General features: G+C 47.8%; 1 protein-coding gene across 1 annotated transcript in view; it reads left to right on the top strand.

Moving 5' to 3' along the window:
• The window catches only part of KDM4A (lysine demethylase 4A), a 460,608-nt gene that overhangs the window by 151,569 nt on the left and 282,586 nt on the right, over positions 1-26,453 (top strand). The window contains exon 9 of the mRNA XM_069227816.1: positions 23,088-23,323. Coding sequence (XP_069083917.1) covers positions 23,088-23,323 — 236 coding nt within the window. The remainder of the gene's footprint in view (positions 1-23,087; positions 23,324-26,453) is intronic.

The raw sequence follows: 26,453 nt of genomic DNA on the forward strand, positions 1-26,453 counted from the left end.
CAAGTCACAAATCCCCAACACATAACACCTGTGGGGGGGGAGACTAAGCAATTTTTACAAACATTGGGAGGAGATAACAACAGACACTTGGGTACTTGCAATTATCCAGCATGGTTATTTCATAGAATTTCTCACATTCCCTCCAAACATTCCACCGAAAAAACACAGTATGTCAAAACAACACATTGATCTTCTAGGACTAGAGGTCCAGGCATTGCTACAAAAAGGAGCAATAGAATTAGTACCAATTCAACAGAAAGGAACAGGAGTTTACTCTCTGTACTTTCTCATACCCAAAAAGGACAAAACACTGAGACCTATATTAGATCTCAGAACATTAAATACCTACATCAAATCAGACCACTTTCACATGGTGACATTACAAGACGTAATCCCACTGCTGAAACAACAAGACTACATGACAACACTAGACCTAAAGGATGCATATTTCCATATACCGATGCATCCTTCACACAAAAAGTACTTAAGGTTTGTATTCCAAGGGGTACATTACCAATTCAAGGTGTTGCCATTCGGAATAACAACTGCGCCAAGAGTTTTTACAAAGTGCCTAGCAGTCGTAGCTGCACATATCAGAAGGCAGCAAATACATGTGTTCCCGTACCTAGACGATTGGTTAATCAAAACCAACACGCTAGAACGGTGTTCACAACACACAAAGTATGTCATAGAAACCCTCCACAAACTAGGGTTCTCAATCAACTACACAAAGTCACACCTTCTGCCGTGTCAGACACAGCAATACTTAGGGGCGACAATTAACACAGCAGAAGGGATTGCCACTCCAAGTCCACAAAGGGTTCAGGCATTTCACAATGTAATACATGCCATGAATCCAAAACAAAAAATACAAGTCAAAATGGTGATGAAACTCCTAGGCATGATGTCCTCATGCATAGCCATTGTCCCAAACGCAAGGTTGCACATGCGGCCCTTACAACAGTGCCTAGCATCACAATGGTCACAGGCACAGGGTCAACTTCTAGATCTGGTGTTGGTAGACCGCCAAACATACACCTCGCTTCAATGGTGGAACAGTATAAATTTAAACCAAGGGCGGCCTTTCCAAGACCCAGTGCCACAATATGTGATAACAACAGATGCCTCCATGATACGGTGGGGAGCACACCTCAATCAACACAGCATCCAAGGACAATGGGACAGTCAGCAAAAACAGCTTCACATAAATCACTTAGAACTATTGGCAGTATTTCTAGCGCTGAAAGCATTTCAACCCATAATAACCCACAAACACATTCTTGTCAAAACAGACAACATGACAACGATGTATTATCTGAACAAACAGGGAGGAACACACTCAACACAGTTGTGTCTCCTGGCGCAGAGAATATGGCATTGGGCGATTCACAACCACATTCGCCTAATAGCACAATTTATTCCAGGAATTCAGAATCAGTTAGCAGACAATCTCCAACAGATCCACGAATGGGAGATTCACCCCCAAATACTGAACACTTACTTCCAAAGTTGGGGAACACCACAAATAGATCTATTTGCAACAAAGGAAAACGCAAAATGCCAAAACTTTGCATCCAGGTACCCACAACATCAGTCTCAGGGCAATGCGTTATGGATGAGTTGGTCAGGGATATTTGCTTACGCTTTTCCCCCTCTTTTCCCCTTTCCCCCTCTCCCACTCCTTCCATATCTAGTAAACAAGTTGAGTCAAAACAAACTCAAACTCATACTAATAGCACCAACATGGGCAAGACAACCTTGGTACACAACACTACTAGACCTCTCAGTAGTGCCTCATGTCAAACTACCAAACAGACCAGATCTGTTAACGCAACACAAACAACAGATCAGACACCCAAATCCAGCATCGTTGAATCTAGCAATTTGGCTCCTGAAGTCCTAGAGTTCGGACACTTAGATCTTACACAAGAATGTATGGAGGTCATAAAACAAGCTAGGAAACCTACCACTAGACATTGCTATGCAAATAAGTGGAAAAGATTGGTTTATTACTGCCATAATAATCAAATTCAACCCTTACACGCATCTGCCAAAGATATCGTAAAATACTTATTACATTTGCAAAAGCTAGCTTTTTCTTCCATTAAAATACATCTTACCGCAATTTCAGCTTACCTGCAAATTACGCACTCAACTTCACTGTTTAGGATACCAGTCATAAAAGCGTTTATGGAAGGCCTAAAGAGAATTATACCACCAAGAACACCACCAGTTCCTTCATGGAACCTCAACATTGTCTTAACGCGACTCATGGGTCCACCTTTTGAGCTCATGCACTCTTGTGAAATGCAATACTTAACATGGAAAGTAGCATTTTTAATTGCCATCACATCTTTAGGAAGAGTAAGTGAGATTCAAGCATTTACCGTACAAGAACCATTTATTCAAATACACAAGCATAAAGTAGTTCTACGAACAAATCCTACATTTTTACCAAAAACTAATATCACCGTTCCACTTGAATCAAACAGTAGAATTACCAGTGTTCTTCCCACAGCCAGATTCTGTAGCTGAAAGAGCACTACATACATTAGACATCAAAAGAGCGTTAATGTACTACATTGACAGAACAAAACTAATTCGGAAAACAAAACAATTATTTATTGCTTTCCAAAAACCTCATACAGGGAATCCAATTTCTAAACAAGGCATTGCTAGATGGATAGTTAAATGCATTCAAACCTGTTATCTTAAAGCAAAAAGAGAACTGCCTATTACACCAAAGGCACACTCAACTAGAAAGAAAGGTGCTACCATGGCCTTTCTAGGAAATATTCCAATGACTGAAATATGTAAGGCAGCTACATGGTCTACGCCTCATACATTTACCAAACACTACTGTGTAGATGTGTTAACAGCACAACAAGCCACAGTAGGTCAAGCAGTACTACGAACATTGTTTCAAACAACTTCAACTTCTACAGGCTGAACCACCGCTTTTGGGGAGATAACTGCTTACTAGTCTATGCACAGCATGTGTATCTGCAGCTACACATGCCATTGAACGGAAAATGTCACTTACCCAGTGTGCATCTGTTTGTGGCATTAGTCGCTGCAGATTCACATGCGCCCACCCGCCTCCCCAGGAGCCTGTAGCCGTTTAGAAGTTGATCTTGAACATTTGTAAATATATTACTTTAAACTACATTATGTACATACGTATTGACTCCATTGCATGGGCACTATTACTAGCATACACAACTCCTACCTCACCCTCTGCGGGGGAAAACAATCTAAGATGGAGTCGACGCCCATGCGCAATGGAGCCGAAATGGGAGGAGTCCCTCATCTCGTGACTCGAAAAGACTTCTTCGAAGAAAAACAACTTGTAACACTCCGAGCCCAACACCAGATGGCGGGATGTGCACAGCATGTGAATCTGCAGCAACTAATGCCACGAACAGATGTACACTGGGTAAGTGACATTTGCCATATATATATATATATATATATTTATTTTTTAAAGTTATTATAATTTTTTTCTCTTTTTTTCCTTTTTTAATTTTTCTCTTTTTCACCTAGCCTGATAGGAAAACTCCAGATAAATACTATTAGAAATTATTGGGAAGGATGTTTAAGATAAAGTATGGAATTGTAATGCTTTTTGCTATTTTGGGGTCTTGATAAAAATCAATAAAAAGAAACAAACAAAAAAAGCTGGCATCAACAAAAGGCAAAGGTTAGGGGGTAACCATGCCAACATTGGCTTTGTCCTGCATTAGACATATTAAATGACTAGGGAAGCCATTTTAAATGCTTGTGCTGAAAACTGTTCAAGACTAGTTCCCCAGCTACATGTTGGTGTCACTGAGGATAGGGATGTTTGATATCAAACATCTCATATTGGTGAACCCACACTGATGCCAATAAATGCACCCTGAGGGCACCCCATGAGACCCTACTAGCCTCTGATGTGCTTGCTGACCAGTTTCTGCCAGCCTGCCACCTGAGACACCGTTCTGGGATCGTAGCGTGAGAGCCTTCTGCACTCAGGAGGCCCAGAACAAATGCCGGTTTATGAAGAGGGTGTAACACCTCCTCCCACAGGATGACCTGGTGATTAGCCTTCCTAAAACAGCAAGACTCAAAGGGCTGCCACCAAATCTGGCTCCCCTCACAGGAGAGGAAGCCATCCCCCATGTCCAGAGCACATTTGGCTCCTGGACAGGTGGGAAAATTAGCTAGTCAGGTAGCCCTGCCACCTCCAGGCTAGTACTACCCCTAAGGTGGTTTACTGCAAGGTGGACACAATTTGTTAGAGGTAGCCATCTTTGAGATGGCATACCTAGGAATTCTGGGACTGAGTTATGTCCACTTACCAAAGAAAGTGGTCCTATATGGGGAGTAGTGACCCCAAGGGTCAGTAGTCTATTGGCTAATACCATACACACCCCTAATGCCCCTAAATTCACTATTTAGGGGATCCACTGGCACCAGGGAAGCAGATCCCTGCTGAACCGAAGAAGGCCACTCCAGAGACCGAAAGGCAACAACTGAAGATCAGTGACGGACTCAATGCCAACCCTGCCATCCTGCCTGCGGACTTCGACAATTGCAAGAAAGACGACACCTCACCCTCCAGTTGCTGAAACTTCCAAAAGCCCAGGAAGACTGCCAGCCTTCACCCCTACTCGAGGAACTCCTGTGGAGGAGCGGAGCTGCTCCCCTGCATCCATGCAGGCAGCCAAGAGGACTCTGGACCGCCAAAACTGCTGCTGGACAGCATCACTGCGCCTGAGCTCATCAGCCTTTGTTGTAGTGGGCCAACAGTGCCAACTTGCTCCTTATCCTCTCCAGGAAGAAAGTCCATAGTGGGTTTCTCTGCTGAGACCTTTACCACGATGCCTGCAGTTTCTCTGTGCAGGCGCTCCGCAACCACTTCCAGTGGCGGCAGCCTAGATAGTCCACTGCACCTCAGCACCCAGATGCCCCAGACTGAGGAAAAGAGGACCACTGGTCTCTTTGCATCTCCATAGTAACGCATTGGGCACCCGACGCTGATTTGCACTCCACATCGCCCAGTGCTGCTGAGGGTGTGCTAAGAGTGCTGCTGTAGATCTTGCCCACTACTCACCTTAACCCAATAAGATAGGTCTTGTAAGTCGCAGTACCCTACCTGTTTGCAAAACTTGTTTAGCTCCCATAGGATAACCTTTCAGAACTCAGAAATTGTACTGTGTCCACTTTTTAAAGTGAAGAGAATTCCTATGTAAAAACATAATGACCTGAACAATTTTTCTCCGATGCCTAAACATATATAAAGATACTTGCTATTTATATAAATTGGTTTGGATCTCCTTCTTGAGTCGTGTCTCTCATGTATTGACTATTGTGTGATTTTGTAGATGTCTTGCACTCCTCTGTGTTAAGCCTAATGCTGCTCGACCACACTACGCCTAAAGAGCACCGTGGGATTGCATAGCAAGCCCTGTCCACTCACTGGGGAACGCTTGTACCCTTTACATGGTATTCACACACCACATAAATGGCCAGCTTCCTACACAGTCCTATGGTCACAGGAGCAATGCTTGACATAAACAGATTTAGCCCGTCTGGAGGGAGAACAGGATCCCAGGAAAGGACCTGCTCCTGACAGTGTTTGTCTTCTGCACAGAGACACCTAAAAAGCACGGACTCATCAGAGCCAGCATTTTAGATATTTTAACGTTGGGTACTCCAACTCAGCCATACTGCTGCAAATTCCTTAAATGCTGGAGAAATGTATCCTTCCTTTATTGCTTTGTTGCCTGGAGCAAAAAGTCCTATGTCAGACCAGTTGAAATTGGGCAATGTGATTTTGTGGATTTCTAATTCTCTAGAAATGAGAACAGGCTGAGGCTAGATTTCATTTAAGCATTGGAAATAACTAGGGAAGGGACAGGGCTGGCGGTCTCCGTTCATTCCCCAACCAGATAAGCGAATTTGCAGGTGATGTGCTCTAAACAGGAGTATGTCCAAATTGAAACTCCCATATCTGGAGTGTAAGGAAATGCCTCCTTGGCATGGTTGCCCCCTGACTTTTTGCCTTTGCTGATGCTATGTTTACAATTGAAAGTGTGCTGAGGCCTGCTAACCAGGCCCCAGCACCAGTGTTCTTTCCCTAACCTGTACTTTTGTATCCACAATTGGCAGACCCTGGCATCCAGATAAGTCCCTTGTAACTGGTACTTCTAGTACCAAGGGCCCTGATACCAAGGAAGGTCTCTAAGGGCTGCAGCATGTCTTATGCCACCCTGGAGACCTATCACTCAGCACAGACACACTGCTTGCCAGCTTGTGTGTGCTAGTGAGGACAAAACGAGTAAGTCGACATGGCACTCCCCTCAGGGTGCCATGCCAGCCTCTCACTGCCTATGCAGTATAGGTAAGACACCCCTCTAGCAGGCCTTACAGCCCTAAGGCAGGGTGCACTATACCATAGGTGAGGGTACCAGTGCATGAGCATGGTACCCCTACAGTGTCTAAACAAAACCTTAGACATTGTAAGTGCAGGGTAGCCATAAGAGTATATGGTCTGGGAGTTTGTCAAACACGAACTCCACAGCACCATAATGGCTACACTGAAAACTGGGAAGTTTGGTATCAAACTTCTCAGCACAATAAATGCACACTTGAACCAGTGTACATTTTATTGCAAAATACACCCCAGAGGGCACCTGTAGGAAGTTGGCTCTGTATGTGCTATTTCAAAGTAAGGAATAGCATGCACAGAGTCCAAGGGTTCCCCTTAGAGGTAAAATAGTGGTAAAAATAGATAATACTAATGCTCTATTTTGTGGTAGTGTGGTCGAGCAATAGGCTTATCCAAGGAGTAGTGTTAAGCATTTGTTGTACATACACATAGACAATAAATGAGGTACACACACTCAGAGACAAATCCAGCCAATAGGTTTTGTATAGAAAAATATCTTTTCTTAGTTTATTTTAAGAACCACAGGTTCAAATTTTACATGTAATATCTCATTTGAAAGGTATTGCAGGTAAGTACTTTAGGAACTTTAAATCATAAAAATTGCATGTATACTTTTCAAGTTATTGACAAATAGCTGTTTTAAAAGTGGACACTTAGTGCAATTTTCACAGTTCCTGGGGGAGGTAAGTTTTTGTTAGTTTTACCAGGTAAGTAAGACACTTACAGGGCTTAGTTCTTGGTCCAAGGTAGCCCACCGTTGGGGGTTCAGAGCAACCCCAAAGTCACCACACCAGCAGCTCAGGGCCGGTCAGGTGCAGAGTTCAAAGTGGTGCCCAAAACACATAGGCTAGAATGGAGAGAAGGGGGTGCCCCGGTTCCGGTCTGCTTGCAGGTAAGTACCCGCGTCTTCGGAGGGCAGACCAGGGGGGTTTTGTAGGGCACCGGGGGGGACACAAGTCCACACAGAAATTTCACCCTCAGCGGCGCGGGGGCGGCCGGGTGCAGTGTAGATACAAGCGTCGGGTTCGCAATGTTAGTCTATGCGAGATCTCGGGATCTCTTCAGCGCTGCAGGCAGGCAAGGGGGGGATTCCTCGGGGAAACCTCCACTTGGGCAAGGGAGAGGGACTCCTGGGGGTCACTTCTCCAGTGAAAGTCCGGTCCTTCAGGTCCTGGGGGCTGCGGGTGCAGGGTCTCTCCCAGGTGTCGGGACTTAGGATTCAAAGAGTCGCGGTCAGGGGAAGCCTCGGGATTCCCTCTGCAGGCGGCGCTGTGGGGGCTCAGGGGGGACAGGTTTTGGTACTCACAGTATCAGAGTAGTCCTGGGGTCCCTCCTGAGGTGTTGGATCGCCACCAGCCGAGTCGGGGTCGCCGGGTGCAGTGTTGCAAGTCTCACGCCTTTTGCGGGGAGCTTGCAGGGTTCTTTAAAGCTGCTGGAAACAAAGTTGCAGCTTTTCTTGGAGCAGGTCCGCTGTCCTCGGGAGTTTCTTGTCTTTTCGAAGCAGGGGCAGTCCTCAGAGGATGTCGAGGTCGCTGGTCCCTTTGGAAGGCGTCGCTGGAGCAGGATCTTTGGAAGGCAGGAGACAGGCCGGTGAGTTTCTGGAGCCAAGGCAGTTGTCGTCTTCTGGTCTTCCTCTGCAGGGGTTTTCAGCTAGGCAGTCCTTCCTCTTGTAGTTGCAGGAATCTGATTTTCTAGGGTTCAGGGTAGCCCTTAAATACTAAATTTAAGGGCGTGTTTAGGTCTGGGGGGTTAGTAGCCAATGGCTACTAGCCCTGAGGGTGGGTACACCCTCTTTGTGCCTCCTCCCAAGGGGAGGGGGTCACAATCCTAACCCTATTGGGGGAATCCTCCATCTGCAAGATGGAGGATTTCTAAAAGTTAGAGTCACCTCAGCTCAGGACACCTTAGGGGCTGTCCTGACTGGCCAGTGACTCCTCCTTGTTTTTCTCATTATTTTCTCCGGCCTTGCCGCCAAAAGTGGGGCCTGGCCGGAGGGGGCGGGCAACTCCACTAGCTGGAGTGTCCTGCTGGGTTGGCACAAAGGAGGTGAGCCTTTGAGGCTCACCGCCAGGTGTGACAATTCCTGCCTGGGGGAGGTGTTAGCATCTCCACCCAGTGCAGGCTTTGTTACTGGCCTCAGAGTGACAAAGGCACTCTCCCCATGGGGCCAGCAACATGTCTCGGTTTGTGGCAGGCTGCTAAAACTAGTCAGCCTACACAGATAGTCGGTTAAGTTTCAGGGGGCACCTCTAAGGTGCCCTCTGTGGTGTATTTTACAATACAATGTACACTGGCATCAGTGTGCATTTATTGTGCTGAGAAGTTTGATACCAAACTTCCCAGTTTTCAGTGTAGCCATTATGGTGCTGTGGAGTTCGTGTAAAACAGACTCCCAGACCATATACTCTTATGGCTACCCTGCACTTACAATGTCTAAGGTTTTGTTTAGACACTGTAGGGGCACAGTGCTCATGCACTGGTACCCTCACCTATGGTATAGTGCACCCTGCCTTAGGGCTGTAAGGCCTGCTAGAGGGGTGTCTTACCTGTACTGCATAGGCAGTGAGAGGCTGGCATGGCACCCTGAGGGGAGTGCCATGTCGACTTACTCATTTTGTTCTCACTAGCACACACAGGCTTGTAAGCAGTGTGTCTGTGCTGAGTGAGGGGTCTCTAGGGTGGCATAAGACATGCTGCAGCCCTTAGAGACCTTCCTTGGCATCAGGGCCCTTGGTACTAGAAGTACCAGTTACAAGGGACTTATCTGAATGCCAGGGTGTGCCAATTGTGGATACAATGGTACATTTTAGGTGAAGGAACACTGGTGCTGGGGCCTGGTTAGCAGGGTCCCAGCACTCTTCTCAGTCAAGTCAGCATCAGTATCAGGCAAAAAGTGGGGGGTAACTGCAACAGGGAGCCATTTCTTTACACAAGCCCCCCCCAGCCCACAGGCCAGGAGACTCAGCCCAAGCTGGGAGAGTCTTCCTAGTCTGTCAGGCGAGGAAGAGTAGGAGAAATAGGCTGGTTAGTTGCAGGGCCTACTCTGCCTTACATCCTTCTGTTCAGGTCATTCCCTTTGGGGAACTGACCTACTTCCACAGTGATAGGACCTAGTCTGAATTGCCTCTTGTCTGCCTCTTCAATGTCTCCACCCATTCTTTTTATTTTGGGTTTAGAGGTATCCACCTCTGCTAATCTTATCTTAGCCAGGGTCATCCCTAGCTTACCCAAAGAGGTTACCCAGAGCTGGAGTAACCCCACCATGACCAACAGGGTCAGGGGGCCTAACTTGCTATTTGGCATGGGGTCTGACCACCATGCCAAGGATAGTGCAGCCATAAAGGCTAACACCCAGCAGAGGCCACTGACAGCTGTCAGTGCCCAGAACCACACCTTTAGCTCTTCACCTACAAGGGAAGGGGCTAAGTTACAGGCTTCTTTGGGTTCAGGGTGCCTGTCTGCTGTATTAGAGTGGGGGGTTACCACATTTTGTAGTAAACACCCTTCTTCCACTCTTTCTTCTGTTAGCTGAGGAGCCACCCACTCAGGTTTAACAGTTGCCTGACTAGCCAGGACTTCTTGTGGGTCAGGTTGGACTTTATCAGAGCCATTTTTGGAGTTCTCCCCTACTGGAGCAGAATCTCCTTGGCTTGCTGGAACCTTGGCTAAAGGTTGTCCACCTTTCCTACTCTGTTTCCTTTTCTTTTTCCTCTGGGGCCTACTTGCATTTACTGCAGAGGCAGGCACTCCAGAATCCTTGGGAGAGGACTGGCCCTGGACCAGTTCTTCTCTTAGGCTCTGACTAACCTCTGGGTAGTCATTTCCAAGGAGACAATCAAGGGGGAGGTCTGTACTGACTACCACCCTTCTCCAGCTAAAAGTTCCACCCACTTCTATGGGCACAAGAGCCACAGGCCTATTAGTGACCCTGTCTGGGCTAACTCTTACTCTGGCCATCTCACCTGGGATGTACTGGTTTGAGAGCACCAGCCTGTCATGCACAATAGTGTGACTGGCACAAGTGTCTCTCAGGGCAGTGGCTGGGATTCCATTCACCAGTAGGTGGTGGAAGTGTCTACTTCCCTCTGGAATCTCCAACTCACCTGTTGGGCCCTGTTTCCAGTTGAAGGCTAGGAAGACCTCCTCATCTGAGGAGTCATCTCCCATGGCTACACTGGTTACCCCTGGAATTTTGTTCTGGGGTTTGTTTTTGGGACAAGAAGTGTCCTTGGTGTGGTGCCCAGACTGTTTACAGTTGTGGCACCATGCCTTAGTGGCATCCCAGTTCTTACCCTGGTACCCACCTTTGTTTTGGGTTGTGTCTTGGGGCCCACCCACCTGTTCTGGTTTTTGGGGGCCTACAGAGGACTCTTTTTCTTTGTTTCTAGTGTCACCCACTTTCTCCTGGGGAGTTTTTGTAACCCCTTTCTTTTGGTCACCCCCAGTGGAAGTTTTGGTTACCCTAGTCTTGACCCAGTGGTCTGCCTTCTTTCCCAATTCTTGGGGAGAAATTGGACCTAGGTCTACCAGATACTGATGCAACTTTTCATTGAAGCAGTTACTTAAAATGTGTTCTTTCATAAACAAATTATAAAGCCCAACATAGTCACACACTTCATTTCCAGTTAACCAACCATCTAGTGTTTTTACTGAGTAGTCTACAAAATCAACCCAGGTCTGGCTCGAGGATTTTTGAGCCCCCCTGAATCTAATTCTATACTCCTCAGTGGAGAATCCAAAGCCCTCAATCAGGGTACCCTTCATGAGGTCATAAGATTCTGCATCTTTTCCAGAGAGTGTGAGGAGTCTATCCCTACACTTTCCAGTGAACATTTCCCAAAGGAGAGCACCCCAGTGAGATCTGTTTACTTTTCTTGTTACACAAGCCCTCTCAAAAGCTGTGAACCATTTGGTGATGTCATCACCATCTTCATATTTTGTTACAATCCCTTTGGGGATTTTTAGGATGTCAGGAGAATCTCTGACCCTATTTAAGTTGCTGCCACCATCGATGGGACCTAGGCCCATCTCTTTTCTTTCCCTTTCTATGGCTAGGAGCTGCTTTTCCAAAGCCAATCTTTTGACCATCCTGGCTAACAGGGGGTCATCTTCACTGGAGTTATCCTCAGTGATTTCAGAAGTGCTGGATCCTCCTGTGAGGGAAGCAACATTTCTGACTATCATTTTTGGAGACAGGGCTTGAGAGGCCCTGTTCTCCCTATTTAGGACTGGAAGGGGGGAATTGCCCTCCAAGTCACTAATCTCCTCCTCTGTGAAGTCATCCTCAGAGGGGTTGGCTTTTTCAAACTCTGCCAACAGCTCCTGGAGCTGAATTTTGGTAGGTCTGGAGCCAATGGTTATTTTCTTTATATTACAGAGAGACCTTAGCTCCCTCATCTTAAGATGGAGGTAAGGTGTGGTGTCGAGTTCCACCACCTGTATCTCTGTATCAGACATTATTCTGCTAAGAGTTGGAATACTTTTTTAAGAATCTAAAACTGTTTCTAGAATCTAATTCAAACTTTTAACAAACTTTTAAACTCTAAAAAGACAATGCTAAACAGGGACTTAACACACAAGGCCCTAGCAGGACTTTTAAGAATTTAGAAAACTTTTCAAATTGCAAAAATCAATTTCTAATGACAATTTTGGAATTTGTCGTGTGATCAGGTATTGGCCGAGTAGTCCAGCAAATGCAAAGTCTTGTACCCCACCGCTGATCCACCAATGTAGGAAGTTGGCTCTGTATGTGCTATTTCAAAGTAAGGAATAGCATGCACAAAGTCCAAGGGTTCCCCTTAGAGGTAAAATAGTGGTAAAAATAGATAATACTAATGCTCTATTTTGTGGTAGTGTGGTCGAGCAATAGGCTTATCCAAGGAGTAGTGTTAAGCATTTGTTGTACATACACATAGACAATAAATGAGGTACACACACTCAGAGACAAATCCAGCCAATAGGTTTTGTATAGAAAAATATCTTTTCTTAGTTTATTTTAAGAACCACAGGTTCAAATTTTACATGTAATATCTCATTTGAAAGGTATTGCAGGTAAGTACTTTAGGAACTTTAAATCATAAAAATTGCATGTATACTTTTCAAGTTATTGACAAATAGCTGTTTTAAAAGTGGACACTTAGTGCAATTTTCACAGTTCCTGGGGGAGGTAAGTTTTTGTTAGTTTTACCAGGTAAGTTAGACACTTACAGGGCTTAGTTCTTGGTCCAAGGTAGCCCACCGTTGGGGGTTCAGAGCAACCCCAAAGTCACCACACCAGCAGCTCAGGGCCGGTCAGGTGCAGAGTTCAAAGTGGTGCCCAAAACACATAGGCTAGAATGGAGAGAAGGGGGTGCCCCGGTTCCGGTCTGCTTGCAGGTAAGTACCCGCGTCTTCGGAGGGCAGACCAGGGGGGTTTTGTAGGGCACCGGGGGGGACACAAGTCCACACAGAAATTTCACCCTCAGCGGCGCGGGGGCGGCCGGGTGCAGTGTAGATACAAGCGTCGGGTTCGCAATGTTAGTCTATGCGAGATCTCGGGATCTCTTCAGCGCTGCAGGCAGGCAAGGGGGGGATTCCTCGGGGAAACCTCCACTTGGGCAAGGGAGAGGGACTCCTGGGGGTCACTTCTCCAGTGAAAGTCCGGTCCTTCAGGTCCTGGGGGCTGCGGGTGCAGGGTCTCTCCCAGGTGTCGGGACTTAGGATTCAAAGAGTCGCGGTCAGGGGAAGCCTCGGGATTCCCTCTGCAGGCGGCGCTGTGGGGGCTCAGGGGGGACAGGTTTTGGTACTCACAGTATCAGAGTAGTCCTGGGGTCCCTCCTGAGGTGTTGGATCGCCACCAGCCGAGTCGGGGTCGCCGGGTGCAGTGTTGCAAGTCTCACGCCTTTTGCGGGGAGCTTGCAGGGTTCTTTAAAGCTGCTGGAAACAAAGTTGCAGCTTTTCTTGGAGCAGGTCCGCTGTCCTCGGGAGTTTCTTGTCTTTTCGAAGCAGGGGCAGTCCTCAGAGGATGTCGAGGTCGCTGGTCCCTTTGGAAGGCGTCGCTGGAGCAGGATCTTTGGAAGGCAGGAGACAGGCCGGTGAGTTTCTGGAGCCAAGGCAGTTGTCGTCTTCTGGTCTTCCTCTGCAGGGGTTTTCAGCTAGGCAGTCCTTCCTCTTGTAGTTGCAGGAATCTGATTTTCTAGGGTTCAGGGTAGCCCTTAAATACTAAATTTAAGGGCGTGTTTAGGTCTGGGGGGTTAGTAGCCAATGGCTACTAGCCCTGAGGGTGGGTACACCCTCTTTGTGCCTCCTCCCAAGGGGAGGGGGTCACAATCCTAACCCTATTGGGGGAATCCTCCATCTGCAAGATGGAGGATTTCTAAAAGTTAGAGTCACCTCAGCTCAGGACACCTTAGGGGCTGTCCTGACTGGCCAGTGACTCCTCCTTGTTTTTCTCATTATTTTCTCCGGCCTTGCCGCCAAAAGTGGGGCCTGGCCGGAGGGGGCGGGCAACTCCACTAGCTGGAGTGTCCTGCTGGGTTGGCACAAAGGAGGTGAGCCTTTGAGGCTCACCGCCAGGTGTGACAATTCCTGCCTGGGGGAGGTGTTAGCATCTCCACCCAGTGCAGGCTTTGTTACTGGCCTCAGAGTGACAAAGGCACTCTCCCCATGGGGCCAGCAACATGTCTCGGTTTGTGGCAGGCTGCTAAAACTAGTCAGCCTACACAGATAGTCGGTTAAGTTTCAGGGGGCACCTCTAAGGTGCCCTCTGTGGTGTATTTTACAATACAATGTACACTGGCATCAGTGTGCATTTATTGTGCTGAGAAGTTTGATACCAAACTTCCCAGTTTTCAGTGTAGCCATTATGGTGCTGTGGAGTTCGAGTAAAACAGACTCCCAGACCATATACTCTTATGGCTACCCTGCACTTACAATGTCTAAGGTTTTGTTTAGACACTGTAGGGGCACAGTGCTCATGCACTGGTACCCTCACCTATGGTATAGTGCACCCTGCCTTAGGGCTGTAAGGCCTGCTAGAGGGGTGTCTTACCTATACTGCATAGGCAGTGAGAGGCTGGCATGGCACCCTGAGGGGAGTGCCATGTCGACTTACTCATTTTGTTCTCACTAGCACACACAGGCTTGTAAGCAGTGTGTCTGTGCTGAGTGAGGGGTCTCTAGGGTGGCATAAGACATGCTGCAGCCCTTAGAGACCTTCCTTGGCATCAGGGCCCTTGGTACTAGAAGTACCAGTTACAAGGGACTTATCTGAATGCCAGGGTGTGCCAATTGTGGATACAATGGTACATTTTAGGTGAAGGAACACTGGTGCTGGGGCCTGGTTAGCAGGGTCCCAGCACTCTTCTCAGTCAAGTCAGCATCAGTATCAGGCAAAAAGTGGGGGGTAACTGCAACAGGGAGCCATTTCTTTACACAAGCCCCCCCCAGCCCACAGGCCAGGAGACTCAGCCCAAGCTGGGAGAGTCTTCCTAGTCTGTCAGGCGAGGAAGAGTAGGAGAAATAGGCTGGTTAGTTGCAGGGCCTACTCTGCCTTACATCCTTCTGTTCAGGTCATTCCCTTTGGGGAACTGACCTACTTCCACAGTGATAGGACCTAGTCTGAATTGCCTCTTGTCTGCCTCTTCAATGTCTCCACCCATTCTTTTTATTTTGGGTTTAGAGGTATCCACCTCTGCTAATCTTATCTTAGCCAGGGTCATCCCTAGCTTACCCAAAGAGGTTACCCAGAGCTGGAGTAACCCCACCATGACCAACAGGGTCAGGGGGCCTAACTTGCTATTTGGCATGGGGTCTGACCACCATGCCAAGGATAGTGCAGCCATAAAGGCTAACACCCAGCAGAGGCCACTGACAGCTGTCAGTGCCCAGAACCACACCTTTAGCTCTTCACCTACAAGGGAAGGGGCTAAGTTACAGGCTTCTTTGGGTTCAGGGTGCCTGTCTGCTGTATTAGAGTGGGGGGTTACCACATTTTGTAGTAAACACCCTTCTTCCACTCTTTCTTCTGTTAGCTGAGGAGCCACCCACTCAGGTTTAACAGTTGCCTGACTAGCCAGGACTTCTTGTGGGTCAGGTTGGACTTTATCAGAGCCATTTTTGGAGTTCTCCCCTACTGGAGCAGAATCTCCTTGGCTTGCTGGAACCTTGGCTAAAGGTTGTCCACCTTTCCTACTCTGTTTCCTTTTCTTTTTCCTCTGGGGCCTACTTGCATTTACTGCAGAGGCAGGCACTCCAGAATCCTTGGGAGAGGACTGGCCCTGGACCAGTTCTTCTCTTAGGCTCTGACTAACCTCTGGGTAGTCATTTCCAAGGAGACAATCAAGGGGGAGGTCTGTACTGACTACCACCCTTCTCCAGCTAAAAGTTCCACCCACTTCTATGGGCACAAGAGCCACAGGCCTATTAGTGACCCTGTCTGGGCTAACTCTTACTCTGGCCATCTCACCTGGGATGTACTGGTTTGAGAGCACCAGCCTGTCATGCACAATAGTGTGACTGGCACAAGTGTCTCTCAGGGCAGTGGCTGGGATTCCATTCACCAGTAGGTGGTGGAAGTGTCTACTTCCCTCTGGAATCTCCAACTCACCTGTTGGGCCCTGTTTCCAGTTGAAGGCTAGGAAGACCTCCTCATCTGAGGAGTCATCTCCCATGGCTACACTGGTTACCCCTGGAATTTTGTTCTGGGGTTTGTTTTTGGGACAAGAAGTGTCCTTGGTGTGGTGCCCAGACTGTTTACAGTTGTGGCACCATGCCTTAGTGGCATCCCAGTTCTTACCCTGGTACCCACCTTTGTTTTGGGTTGTGTCTTGGGGCCCACCCACCTGTTCTGGTTTTTGGGGGCCTACAGAGGACTCTTTTTCTTTGTTTCTAGTGTCACCCACTTTCTCCTGGGGAGTTTTTGTAACCCCTTTCTTTTGGTCACCCCCAGTGGAAGTTTTGGTTACCCTAGTCTTGACCCAGTGGTCTGCCTTCTTTCCCAATTCTTGGGGAGAAATTGGACCTAGGTCTACCAGATACTGATGCAACTTTTCATTGAAGCAGTTACTTAAAATGTGTTCTTTCATAAACAAATTATAAAGCCCAACATAGTCACACACTTCATTTCCAGTTAACCAACCATCTAGTGTTTTTACTGAGTAGTCTACAAAATCAACCCAGGTCTGGCTCGAGGATTTTTGAGCCCCCCTGAATCTAATTCTATACTCCTCAGTGGAGAATCCAAAGCCCTCAATCAGGGTACCCTTCATGAGGTCATAAGATTCTGCATCTTTTCCAGAGAGTGTGAGGAGTCTATCCCTACACTTTCCAGTGAACATTTCCCAAAGGAGAGCACCCCAGTGAGATCTGTTTACTTTTCTTGTTACACAAGCCCTCTCAAAAGCTGTGAACCATTTGGTGATGTCATCACCATCTTCATATTTTGTTACAATCCCTTTGGGGATTTTTAGGATGTCAGGAGAATCTCTGACCCTATTTAAGTTGCTGCCACCATCGATGGGACCTAGGCCCATCTCTTTTCTTTCCCTTTCTATGGCTAGGAGCTGCTTTTCCAAAGCCAATCTTTTGACCATCCTGGCTAACAGGGGGTCATCTTCACTGGAGTTATCCTCAGTGATTTCAGAAGTGCTGGATCCTCCTGTGAGGGAAGCAACATTTCTGACTATCATTTTTGGAGACAGGGCTTGAGAGGCCCTGTTCTCCCTATTTAGGACTGGAAGGGGGGAATTGCCCTCCAAGTCACTAATCTCCTCCTCTGTGAAGTCATCCTCAGAGGGGTTGGCTTTTTCAAACTCTGCCAACAGCTCCTGGAGCTGAATTTTGGTAGGTCTGGAGCCAATGGTTATTTTCTTTATATTACAGAGAGACCTTAGCTCCCTCATCTTAAGATGGAGGTAAGGTGTGGTGTCGAGTTCCACCACCTGTATCTCTGTATCAGACATTATTCTGCTAAGAGTTGGAATACTTTTTTAAGAATCTAAAACTGTTTCTAGAATCTAATTCAAACTTTTAACAAACTTTTAAACTCTAAAAAGACAATGCTAAACAGGGACTTAACACACAAGGCCCTAGCAGGACTTTTAAGAATTTAGAAAACTTTTCAAATTGCAAAAATCAATTTCTAATGACAATTTTGGAATTTGTCGTGTGATCAGGTATTGGCCGAGTAGTCCAGCAAATGCAAAGTCTTGTACCCCACCGCTGATCCACCAATGTAGGAAGTTGGCTCTGTATGTGCTATTTCAAAGTAAGGAATAGCATGCACAAAGTCCAAGGGTTCCCCTTAGAGGTAAAATAGTGGTAAAAATAGATAATACTAATGCTCTATTTTGTGGTAGTGTGGTCGAGCAATAGGCTTATCCAAGGAGTAGTGTTAAGCATTTGTTGTACATACACATAGACAATAAATGAGGTACACACACTCAGAGACAAATCCAGCCAATAGGTTTTGTATAGAAAAATATCTTTTCTTAGTTTATTTTAAGAACCACAGGTTCAAATTTTACATGTAATATCTCATTTGAAAGGTATTGCAGGTAAGTACTTTAGGAACTTTAAATCATAAAAATTGCATGTATACTTTTCAAGTTATTGACAAATAGCTGTTTTAAAAGTGGACACTTAGTGCAATTTTCACAGTTCCTGGGGGAGGTAAGTTTTTGTTAGTTTTACCAGGTAAGTTAGACACTTACAGGGCTTAGTTCTTGGTCCAAGGTAGCCCACCGTTGGGGGTTCAGAGCAACCCCAAAGTCACCACACCAGCAGCTCAGGGCCGGTCAGGTGCAGAGTTCAAAGTGGTGCCCAAAACACATAGGCTAGAATGGAGAGAAGGGGGTGCCCCGGTTCCGGTCTGCTTGCAGGTAAGTACCCGCGTCTTCGGAGGGCAGACCAGGGGGGTTTTGTAGGGCACCGGGGGGGACACAAGTCCACACAGAAATTTCACCCTCAGCGGCGCGGGGGCGGCCGGGTGCAGTGTAGATACAAGCGTCGGGTTCGCAATGTTAGTCTATGCGAGATCTCGGGATCTCTTCAGCGCTGCAGGCAGGCAAGGGGGGGATTCCTCGGGGAAACCTCCACTTGGGCAAGGGAGAGGGACTCCTGGGGGTCACTTCTCCAGTGAAAGTCCGGTCCTTCAGGTCCTGGGGGCTGCGGGTGCAGGGTCTCTCCCAGGTGTCGGGACTTAGGATTCAAAGAGTCGCGGTCAGGGGAAGCCTCGGGATTCCCTCTGCAGGCGGCGCTGTGGGGGCTCAGGGGGGACAGGTTTTGGTACTCACAGTATCAGAGTAGTCCTGGGGTCCCTCCTGAGGTGTTGGATCGCCACCAGCCGAGTCGGGGTCGCCGGGTGCAGTGTTGCAAGTCTCACGCCTTTTGCGGGGAGCTTGCAGGGTTCTTTAAAGCTGCTGGAAACAAAGTTGCAGCTTTTCTTGGAGCAGGTCCGCTGTCCTCGGGAGTTTCTTGTCTTTTCGAAGCAGGGGCAGTCCTCAGAGGATGTCGAGGTCGCTGGTCCCTTTGGAAGGCGTCGCTGGAGCAGGATCTTTGGAAGGCAGGAGACAGGCCGGTGAGTTTCTGGAGCCAAGGCAGTTGTCGTCTTCTGGTCTTCCTCTGCAGGGGTTTTCAGCTAGGCAGTCCTTCCTCTTGTAGTTGCAGGAATCTGATTTTCTAGGGTTCAGGGTAGCCCTTAAATACTAAATTTAAGGGCGTGTTTAGGTCTGGGGGGTTAGTAGCCAATGGCTACTAGCCCTGAGGGTGGGTACACCCTCTTTGTGCCTCCTCCCAAGGGGAGGGGGTCACAATCCTAACCCTATTGGGGGAATCCTCCATCTGCAAGATGGAGGATTTCTAAAAGTTAGAGTCACCTCAGCTCAGGACACCTTAGGGGCTGTCCTGACTGGCCAGTGACTCCTCCTTGTTTTTCTCATTATTTTCTCCGGCCTTGCCGCCAAAAGTGGGGCCTGGCCGGAGGGGGCGGGCAACTCCACTAGCTGGAGTGTCCTGCTGGGTTGGCACAAAGGAGGTGAGCCTTTGAGGCTCACCGCCAGGTGTGACAATTCCTGCCTGGGGGAGGTGTTAGCATCTCCACCCAGTGCAGGCTTTGTTACTGGCCTCAGAGTGACAAAGGCACTCTCCCCATGGGGCCAGCAACATGTCTCGGTTTGTGGCAGGCTGCTAAAACTAGTCAGCCTACACAGATAGTCGGTTAAGTTTCAGGGGGCACCTCTAAGGTGCCCTCTGTGGTGTATTTTACAATACAATGTACACTGGCATCAGTGTGCATTTATTGTGCTGAGAAGTTTGATACCAAACTTCCCAGTTTTCAGTGTAGCCATTATGGTGCTGTGGAGTTCGAGTAAAACAGACTCCCAGACCATATACTCTTATGGCTACCCTGCACTTACAATGTCTAAGGTTTTGTTTAGACACTGTAGGGGCACAGTGCTCATGCACTGGTACCCTCACCTATGGTATAGTGCACCCTGCCTTAGGGCTGTAAGGCCTGCTAGAGGGGTGTCTTACCTATACTGCATAGGCAGTGAGAGGCTGGCATGGCACCCTGAGGGGAGTGCCATGTCGACTTACTCATTTTGTTCTCACTAGCACACACAGGCTTGTAAGCAGTGTGTCTGTGCTGAGTGAGGGGTCTCTAGGGTGGCATAAGACATGCTGCAGCCCTTAGAGACCTTCCTTGGCATCAGGGCCCTTGGTACTAGAAGTACCAGTTACAAGGGACTTATCTGAATGCCAGGGTGTGCCAATTGTGGATACAATGGTACATTTTAGGTGAAGGAACACTGGTGCTGGGGCCTGGTTAGCAGGGTCCCAGCACTCTTCTCAGTCAAGTCAGCATCAGTATCAGGCAAAAAGTGGGGGGTAACTGCAACAGGGAGCCATTTCTTTACAGCACCTTAGAGGTGCCCCCTGAAACTTAACCGACTGTCTGTGTAGGCTGACTAGTTCCAGCAGCCTGCCACACTAGAGACATGTTGCTGGCCCCATGGGGAGAGTGCCTTTGTCACTCTGAGGCCAGTAACAAAGCCTGCACTGGGTGGAGATGCTAACACCTCCCCCAGGCAGGAGCTGTGACACCTGGCGGTGAGCCTCAAAGGCTCACCCCTTTGTCACAGCCCAGCAGGGCACTCCAGCTTAGTGGAGTTGCCCGCCCCCTCCGGCCACGGCCCCCACTTTTGGCGGCAAGGTTGGAGGGAACAAAGAAAGTAACAAGGAGGAGTCACTGGCCAGTCAGGACAGCCCCTAAGGTGTCCTGAGCTGAGGTGACTCTAACTTTTAGAAATCCTCCATCTTGCAGATGGAGGATTCCCCCAATAGGGTTAAGATTGTGACCCCCTCCCCTTGGGAGGAGGCACAAAGAGGGTGTACCCACCCTCAGGGCTAGTAGCCATTGGCTACTAACCCCCCAGACCTAAACACGCCCTTAAATTTAGTATTTAAGGGCTACCCTGAACCCTAGAAAATTAGATTCCTGCAACAACAAGAAGAAGGACTGCCCAGCTGAAAACCCCTGCAGAGGAAGACCAGAAGACAACAACTGCCTTGGCTCCAGAAACTCACCGGCCTGTCTCCTGCCTTCCAAAGAACTCTGCTCCAGCGACGCCTTCCAAAGGGACCAGCGACCTCTGAATCCTCCGAGGACTGCCCTGCTTCGACGACGACAAGAAACTCCTGAGGACAGCGGACCTGCTCCAAAAAGACTGCAACTTTGTTTCAAGGAGCAGCTTTAAAGACCCCTGCAATCTCCCCGCAAGAAGCGTGAGACTTGCAACACTGCACCCGGCGACCCCGACTCGGCTGGTGGAGACCCAACACCTCAGGGAGGACCCCCGGACTACTCTACGACTGTGAGTACCAAAACCTGTCCCCCCTGAGCCCCCACAGCGCCGCCTGCAGAGGGAATCCCGAGGCTTCCCCTGACCGCGACTCTCTGAAACCTAAGTCCCGACGCCTGGAAAAGACCCTGCACCCGCAGCCCCCAGGACCTGAAGGACCGGACTTTCACTGCAGAAGTGACCACCAGGAGTCCCTCTCCCTTGCCCAAGTGGAGGTTTCCCCGAGGAAGCCCCCCCTTGCCTGCCTGCAGCGCTGAAGAGATCCCTTGATCTCCCATTGACTTACATTGCAAACCCGACGCTTGTTCTAACACTGCACCCGGCCGCCCCCGCGCCGCTGAGGGTGAAATTTCTGTGTGGGCTTGTGTCCCCCCCGGTGCCCTACAAAACCCCCCTGGTCTGCCCTCCGAAGACGCGGGTACTTACCTGCAAGCAGACCGGAACCGGGGCACCCCCCTTCTCTCCATTATAGCCTATGCGTTTTGGGCACCACTTTGAACTCTGCACCTGACCGGCCCTGAGCTGCTGGTGTGGTAACTTTGGGGTTGCTCTGAACCCCCAACGGTGGGCTACCTTGGACCAAGAACTGAACCCTGTAAGTGTCTTACTTACCTGGTAAACCAACAAAAACTTACCTCCCCCAGGAACTGTGAAAATTGCACTAAGTGTCCACTTTTAAAGTAGCTATTTGTGAATAACTTGAAAAGTATACATGCAATTGAAATGATTCAAAGTTCCTAATGTACTTACCTGCAATACCTTTCAAACAAGATATTACATGTTAAAATTGAACCTGTGGTTCTTAAAATAAACTAAGAAAATATATTTTTCTATAACAAAACCTATTGGCTGGATTTGTCTCTGAGTGTGTGTACCTCATTTATTGTCTATGTGTATGTACAACAAATGCTTAACACTACTCCTTGGATAAGCCTACTGCTCGACCACACTACCACAAAATAGAGCATTAGTATTATCTATTTTTACCACTATTTTACCTCTAAGGGGAACCCTTGGACTCTGTGCATGCTATTCCTTACTTTGAAATAGCACATACAGAGCCAACTTCCTACATGGAGCATACTACGATCTTACACAGCACGTTCAGGGGTTCAAATGAATACTACCATTCAATTGATAGCTTTACACCTCTCATATCTACCGCACGCACACAGTCTTTCACATGTCCCATACACTAAATAGGCCAGGTAAGATAGTTATTGGACTGGAGACACCTTCACTTGAGGAGACATCAGTAGGCATTATCACAGGAACGCAGGTAAGAAGTCATGCACTCCTTCACTACAGTCTCTGCCAGCATTGCCAAGTACAGCACATTCGGAATTAAAAGGAAGTATACTTTCGGTATCTCCCAATCATCCAAGCTGATGCTCAGTGAAGCAAAAAGATGGGCACCTCAGGTAGATTTGTAAGATTGTCAAACCCACTATGGGGGCACAGGTATACATTTACAAAGGTAATTAAATGGAATTAATAGGGCAGGACATTTTCCCAAGCCATTCAGTTGACTCCAAAAGCACTCCAAGCAGTGCTTCCAAGGACTAAGGAGTACAGTAATCCTTGTGAGTGGCATGAACAGATGTATTTTCTTCCCTTGCTGCACTGAAGCTTTTCTGTAAGGTTGGTTGTAGAGGCTTACCTTTTGGTGCAACACTCCTGTAGGGACAACATCTAACATGGCTCTTTCTTACCCATCGAACTGTGCTTCACTAGGGCTAGTCTAACATTTACTGGTATGGTGTTGCTCTCGTGCATTGACAGTGTAACCCATGTCTTTCCTTCCATCATTATAGTGCTCCTGCAGGAAGGACATGGTAAAAATATCAATGGATGTCTTTGTAAGGAAGTTCCAGCCAGAACGTTATAAGCTCTGGAAAGCTGGCAAAGATATTGTAGCCATTGACCACTCTTTGCCAACGCCTGAAGCTGCAGAGTTCCACAAGGCTGAGTGTGACGAGGACTGCGAAGATGAAGATGAGGACAGATGCAAGGAAGAAACTCAACCTATGGATACTGTGGAGAGAAAGAGGTAATGTTTGCTTTCTTGGGTCCACATGATTTGACCAAACAAAAATCACAGTTTCCTGCTGTACAAAACTGTTCCGAATAGATGCCATTTTTCGTTTACCCATGGACTGGTGTACATATGCTGTACAGCACGTGTCTCCCTCTATTCTCTGTCTGACTAAGACATGTTCTATGCATAACCGCTAAGAAACGATATACATACAGTGAAATACTGCCTGACTAACTAGGTCACAGAACAGCATGGAACATGGCCAAGATCATTTAGACATTCAAGGAACTTGAAAACGTTTTGTCAGTTAAAACAAAACAAAAAAGCATTGCTATTTTCGTTCTTGAGGTGGGACAGACAGTCAATATTTTGTGTAGACTTTGCGTTGCCGTACGTAGGGACTTAAGTATAGTTGTTGGTTTATTGATGGTTCTGCCTTTTTAGGTGTTACTCAAATTTAAGGTAAGATTATTTTTTTTAGCTGTGAAATTACAAGAAAGATGAGTAGGTTTCAGGCCCTAATCATCAGATCTACCATACTTGACTGTCCTTGTATTTATTGGTTACTCCAGTATTGGTACTTTCATAGTCACATGCTTGTCATTCCCTCTCATAGAGATGGGACCTCCTGGTAAAAAAAAAAAAGCATAATTCTCTCTCTGTCTCTCCCTCTGTGGTTCTCTCTCTCTCTTTTTTTTGTTTGTAATTTTTTTCTTAAGCAGTCTGTCATAAATCGGACATGGTGCACACAAGCTGCTGGTTTTAGTGGTGCTGTGCACATCCCGCCATCTGGTGTTGGGCTCGGAGTGTTACAAGTTGTTTTTCTTCGAAGAAGTCTTTTCGAGTCACGAGACCGAGGGACTCCTCCCATTTCGACTCCATTGCGCATGGGCGTCGACTCCATCTTAGATTGGTTTTTTTCCGCCATCAGGTTTGGACGTGTTCCTTTTCGCTCCGTGTTTCGGGTCGGAAAGTTAGTTAGAATCTCGGAAAAATCGTCGGTATTGTTTGCGTTCGGTATCGGGTTAGTTACAACAGATCGACACCGAATTTTGAAGAGCTCCGGTGGCCCTTTGGGGTTTTTTTTTCGATCCCCTGTCGGGGCCTGGTCGGCCCGGCCACGTGCGACTTCAAGGCTGATGGAACGGACCCCATTCCGCTTCTGTCCAAAATGCCATAACAAGTATCCGTATACGGATCAGCATCTGGTCTGTAACTTGTGCTTGTCTCCAGAGCACAAGGAAGATACTTGTGAAGCCTGTCGAGCGTTTCGGTCGAGGAAGACATTAAGAGACCGAAGAGCCAGAAGACTGCAGATGGTGTCGATGCCGACAGGACAAGAGCGTTTCGAGGAGGAAGAGGAAGCTTTCTCTATCCACGAGTCGGACTCGGAAGAGCTTTAGGCCGAAGAAATGCCGAAAACCGTGAGTAAGACGTCGAAACATAAGACTCACGAGAAGTCAACAAAAGCCCAGGGGATGCCACCGCCAACAGGCCATGGCTTAACCCAAAAATTAGGTGACCGATCCAAGGCACCGAAAAAGGGCACGCTTATGTCGAAGTCATCCGACTCCGGTCGAGATACCGCCACACAGCAATCTCGGACCCGAGACATCGGCTCAGAGAAATTTCGGCACCGGGACAGCGGCACCGAACAAGTTCGGCACCGAGACACCACCACGCCGAAAATTAAAAAGGTTTCTTCGGAGCCTAAAAAGACGTCCGAAAAGGTTTCGGTTCCGAAACATCCAGCCTCGGAGCCGAAAACAGGTTCCTATACAGACGAGCAAGGATTGTCCTCCCAAATGCAAAAGCATAGATTCGGAGAGGAACTTGAAGCAGTAGAGCCAGACTATACTCCAAGAAGGCTCCACATTCAAGAAGACACAGGGAAGATAACCACTCTTCCCCCAATTAAAATAAAAAGAAGACTTGCCTTTCAAGAAAAGGACAAGCAGCCACAGGCAAAGGTAGCAAGGAAAACAACTCCACCACCGTCTCCACCACCGTCAGTGCACACATCACTGGTAGCAACTCCTCCACTGATGCTCTCCCCGACTCATACTACAATGAGTCAAGATGATCCCGATGCATGGGACCTTTACAATGCTCCAGTATCGGACAACAGCCCAGACTCGTACCCTGCCAGGCCGTCCCCACCTGAGGACAGTACAGGTGGTCTCAAGGGCAGCTGCTTTCCATAACGTCACCTTGCATTCCGAAACAATTGAGGATGACTTTTTGTTTAACACGCTATCCTCCACTCATAGCCAATACCAAAGCCTACCTATGCTCCCAGGAATGCTAAAACATTCAAAACAAATCTTTCAGGATCCTGTTAAAGGCCGAGCCATAACTCCAAGGGTGGAGAAAAAGTACAAGCCACCGCCAACAGATCCAGTTTATATTACAACGCAGTTAACACCAGACTCAGTAGTTGTCGGGGCAGCTCGTAAGAGAGCGAACTCTCATACCTCGGGGGACGCACCACCTCCAGACAAGGAGAGTTGCAAATTTGATGCTGCGGGCAAAAGGGTTGCAGCACAAGCAGCAAACCAATGGCGCATTGCCAATTCACAAGCACTTTTGGCAAGATACGATAGAGCTCACTGGGATGAGATGCAACATCTCATAGAACACTTACCCAAGGAGTTCCAGAAAAGAGCACAGCAAGTGGTGGAAGAAGGACAAAGTATCTCTAATAATCAGATACGGTCTTCAATGGATGCAGCAGATACGGCTGCAAGGACAGTAGATACTGCAATAACAATAAGAAGGCACGCATGGCTGCGCACGTCAGGGTTCAAGCCGGAAATTCAACAAGCCGTGCTAAATATGCCATTTAATGAACAGCAGTTGTTTGGGCCGGAAGTCGACACTGCTATTGATAAACTCAAGAAAGACACTGATACAGCAAAAGCCATGGGCGCACTCTACTCCCCGCAGAGCAGAGGCACATTTCGCAAAACACCTTTTAGGGGAGGGTTTCGAGGGCAACCTACAGAAACCACAACATCACAAACAAGGCCCACTTACCTAAGCCAATATCAGCGGGGAGGTTTTCGGGGGCAATATAGAGGGGGACAATTCCAGAAAAATAGAGGAAAGTTCCAAAGCCCCAAAACTCCTCAAAATAAGCAGT

This window comes from Pleurodeles waltl, chromosome 4_1 (assembly GCF_031143425.1).
Source record: "Pleurodeles waltl isolate 20211129_DDA chromosome 4_1, aPleWal1.hap1.20221129, whole genome shotgun sequence".
Classification (NCBI taxonomy): domain Eukaryota; kingdom Metazoa; phylum Chordata; class Amphibia; order Caudata; family Salamandridae; genus Pleurodeles; species Pleurodeles waltl.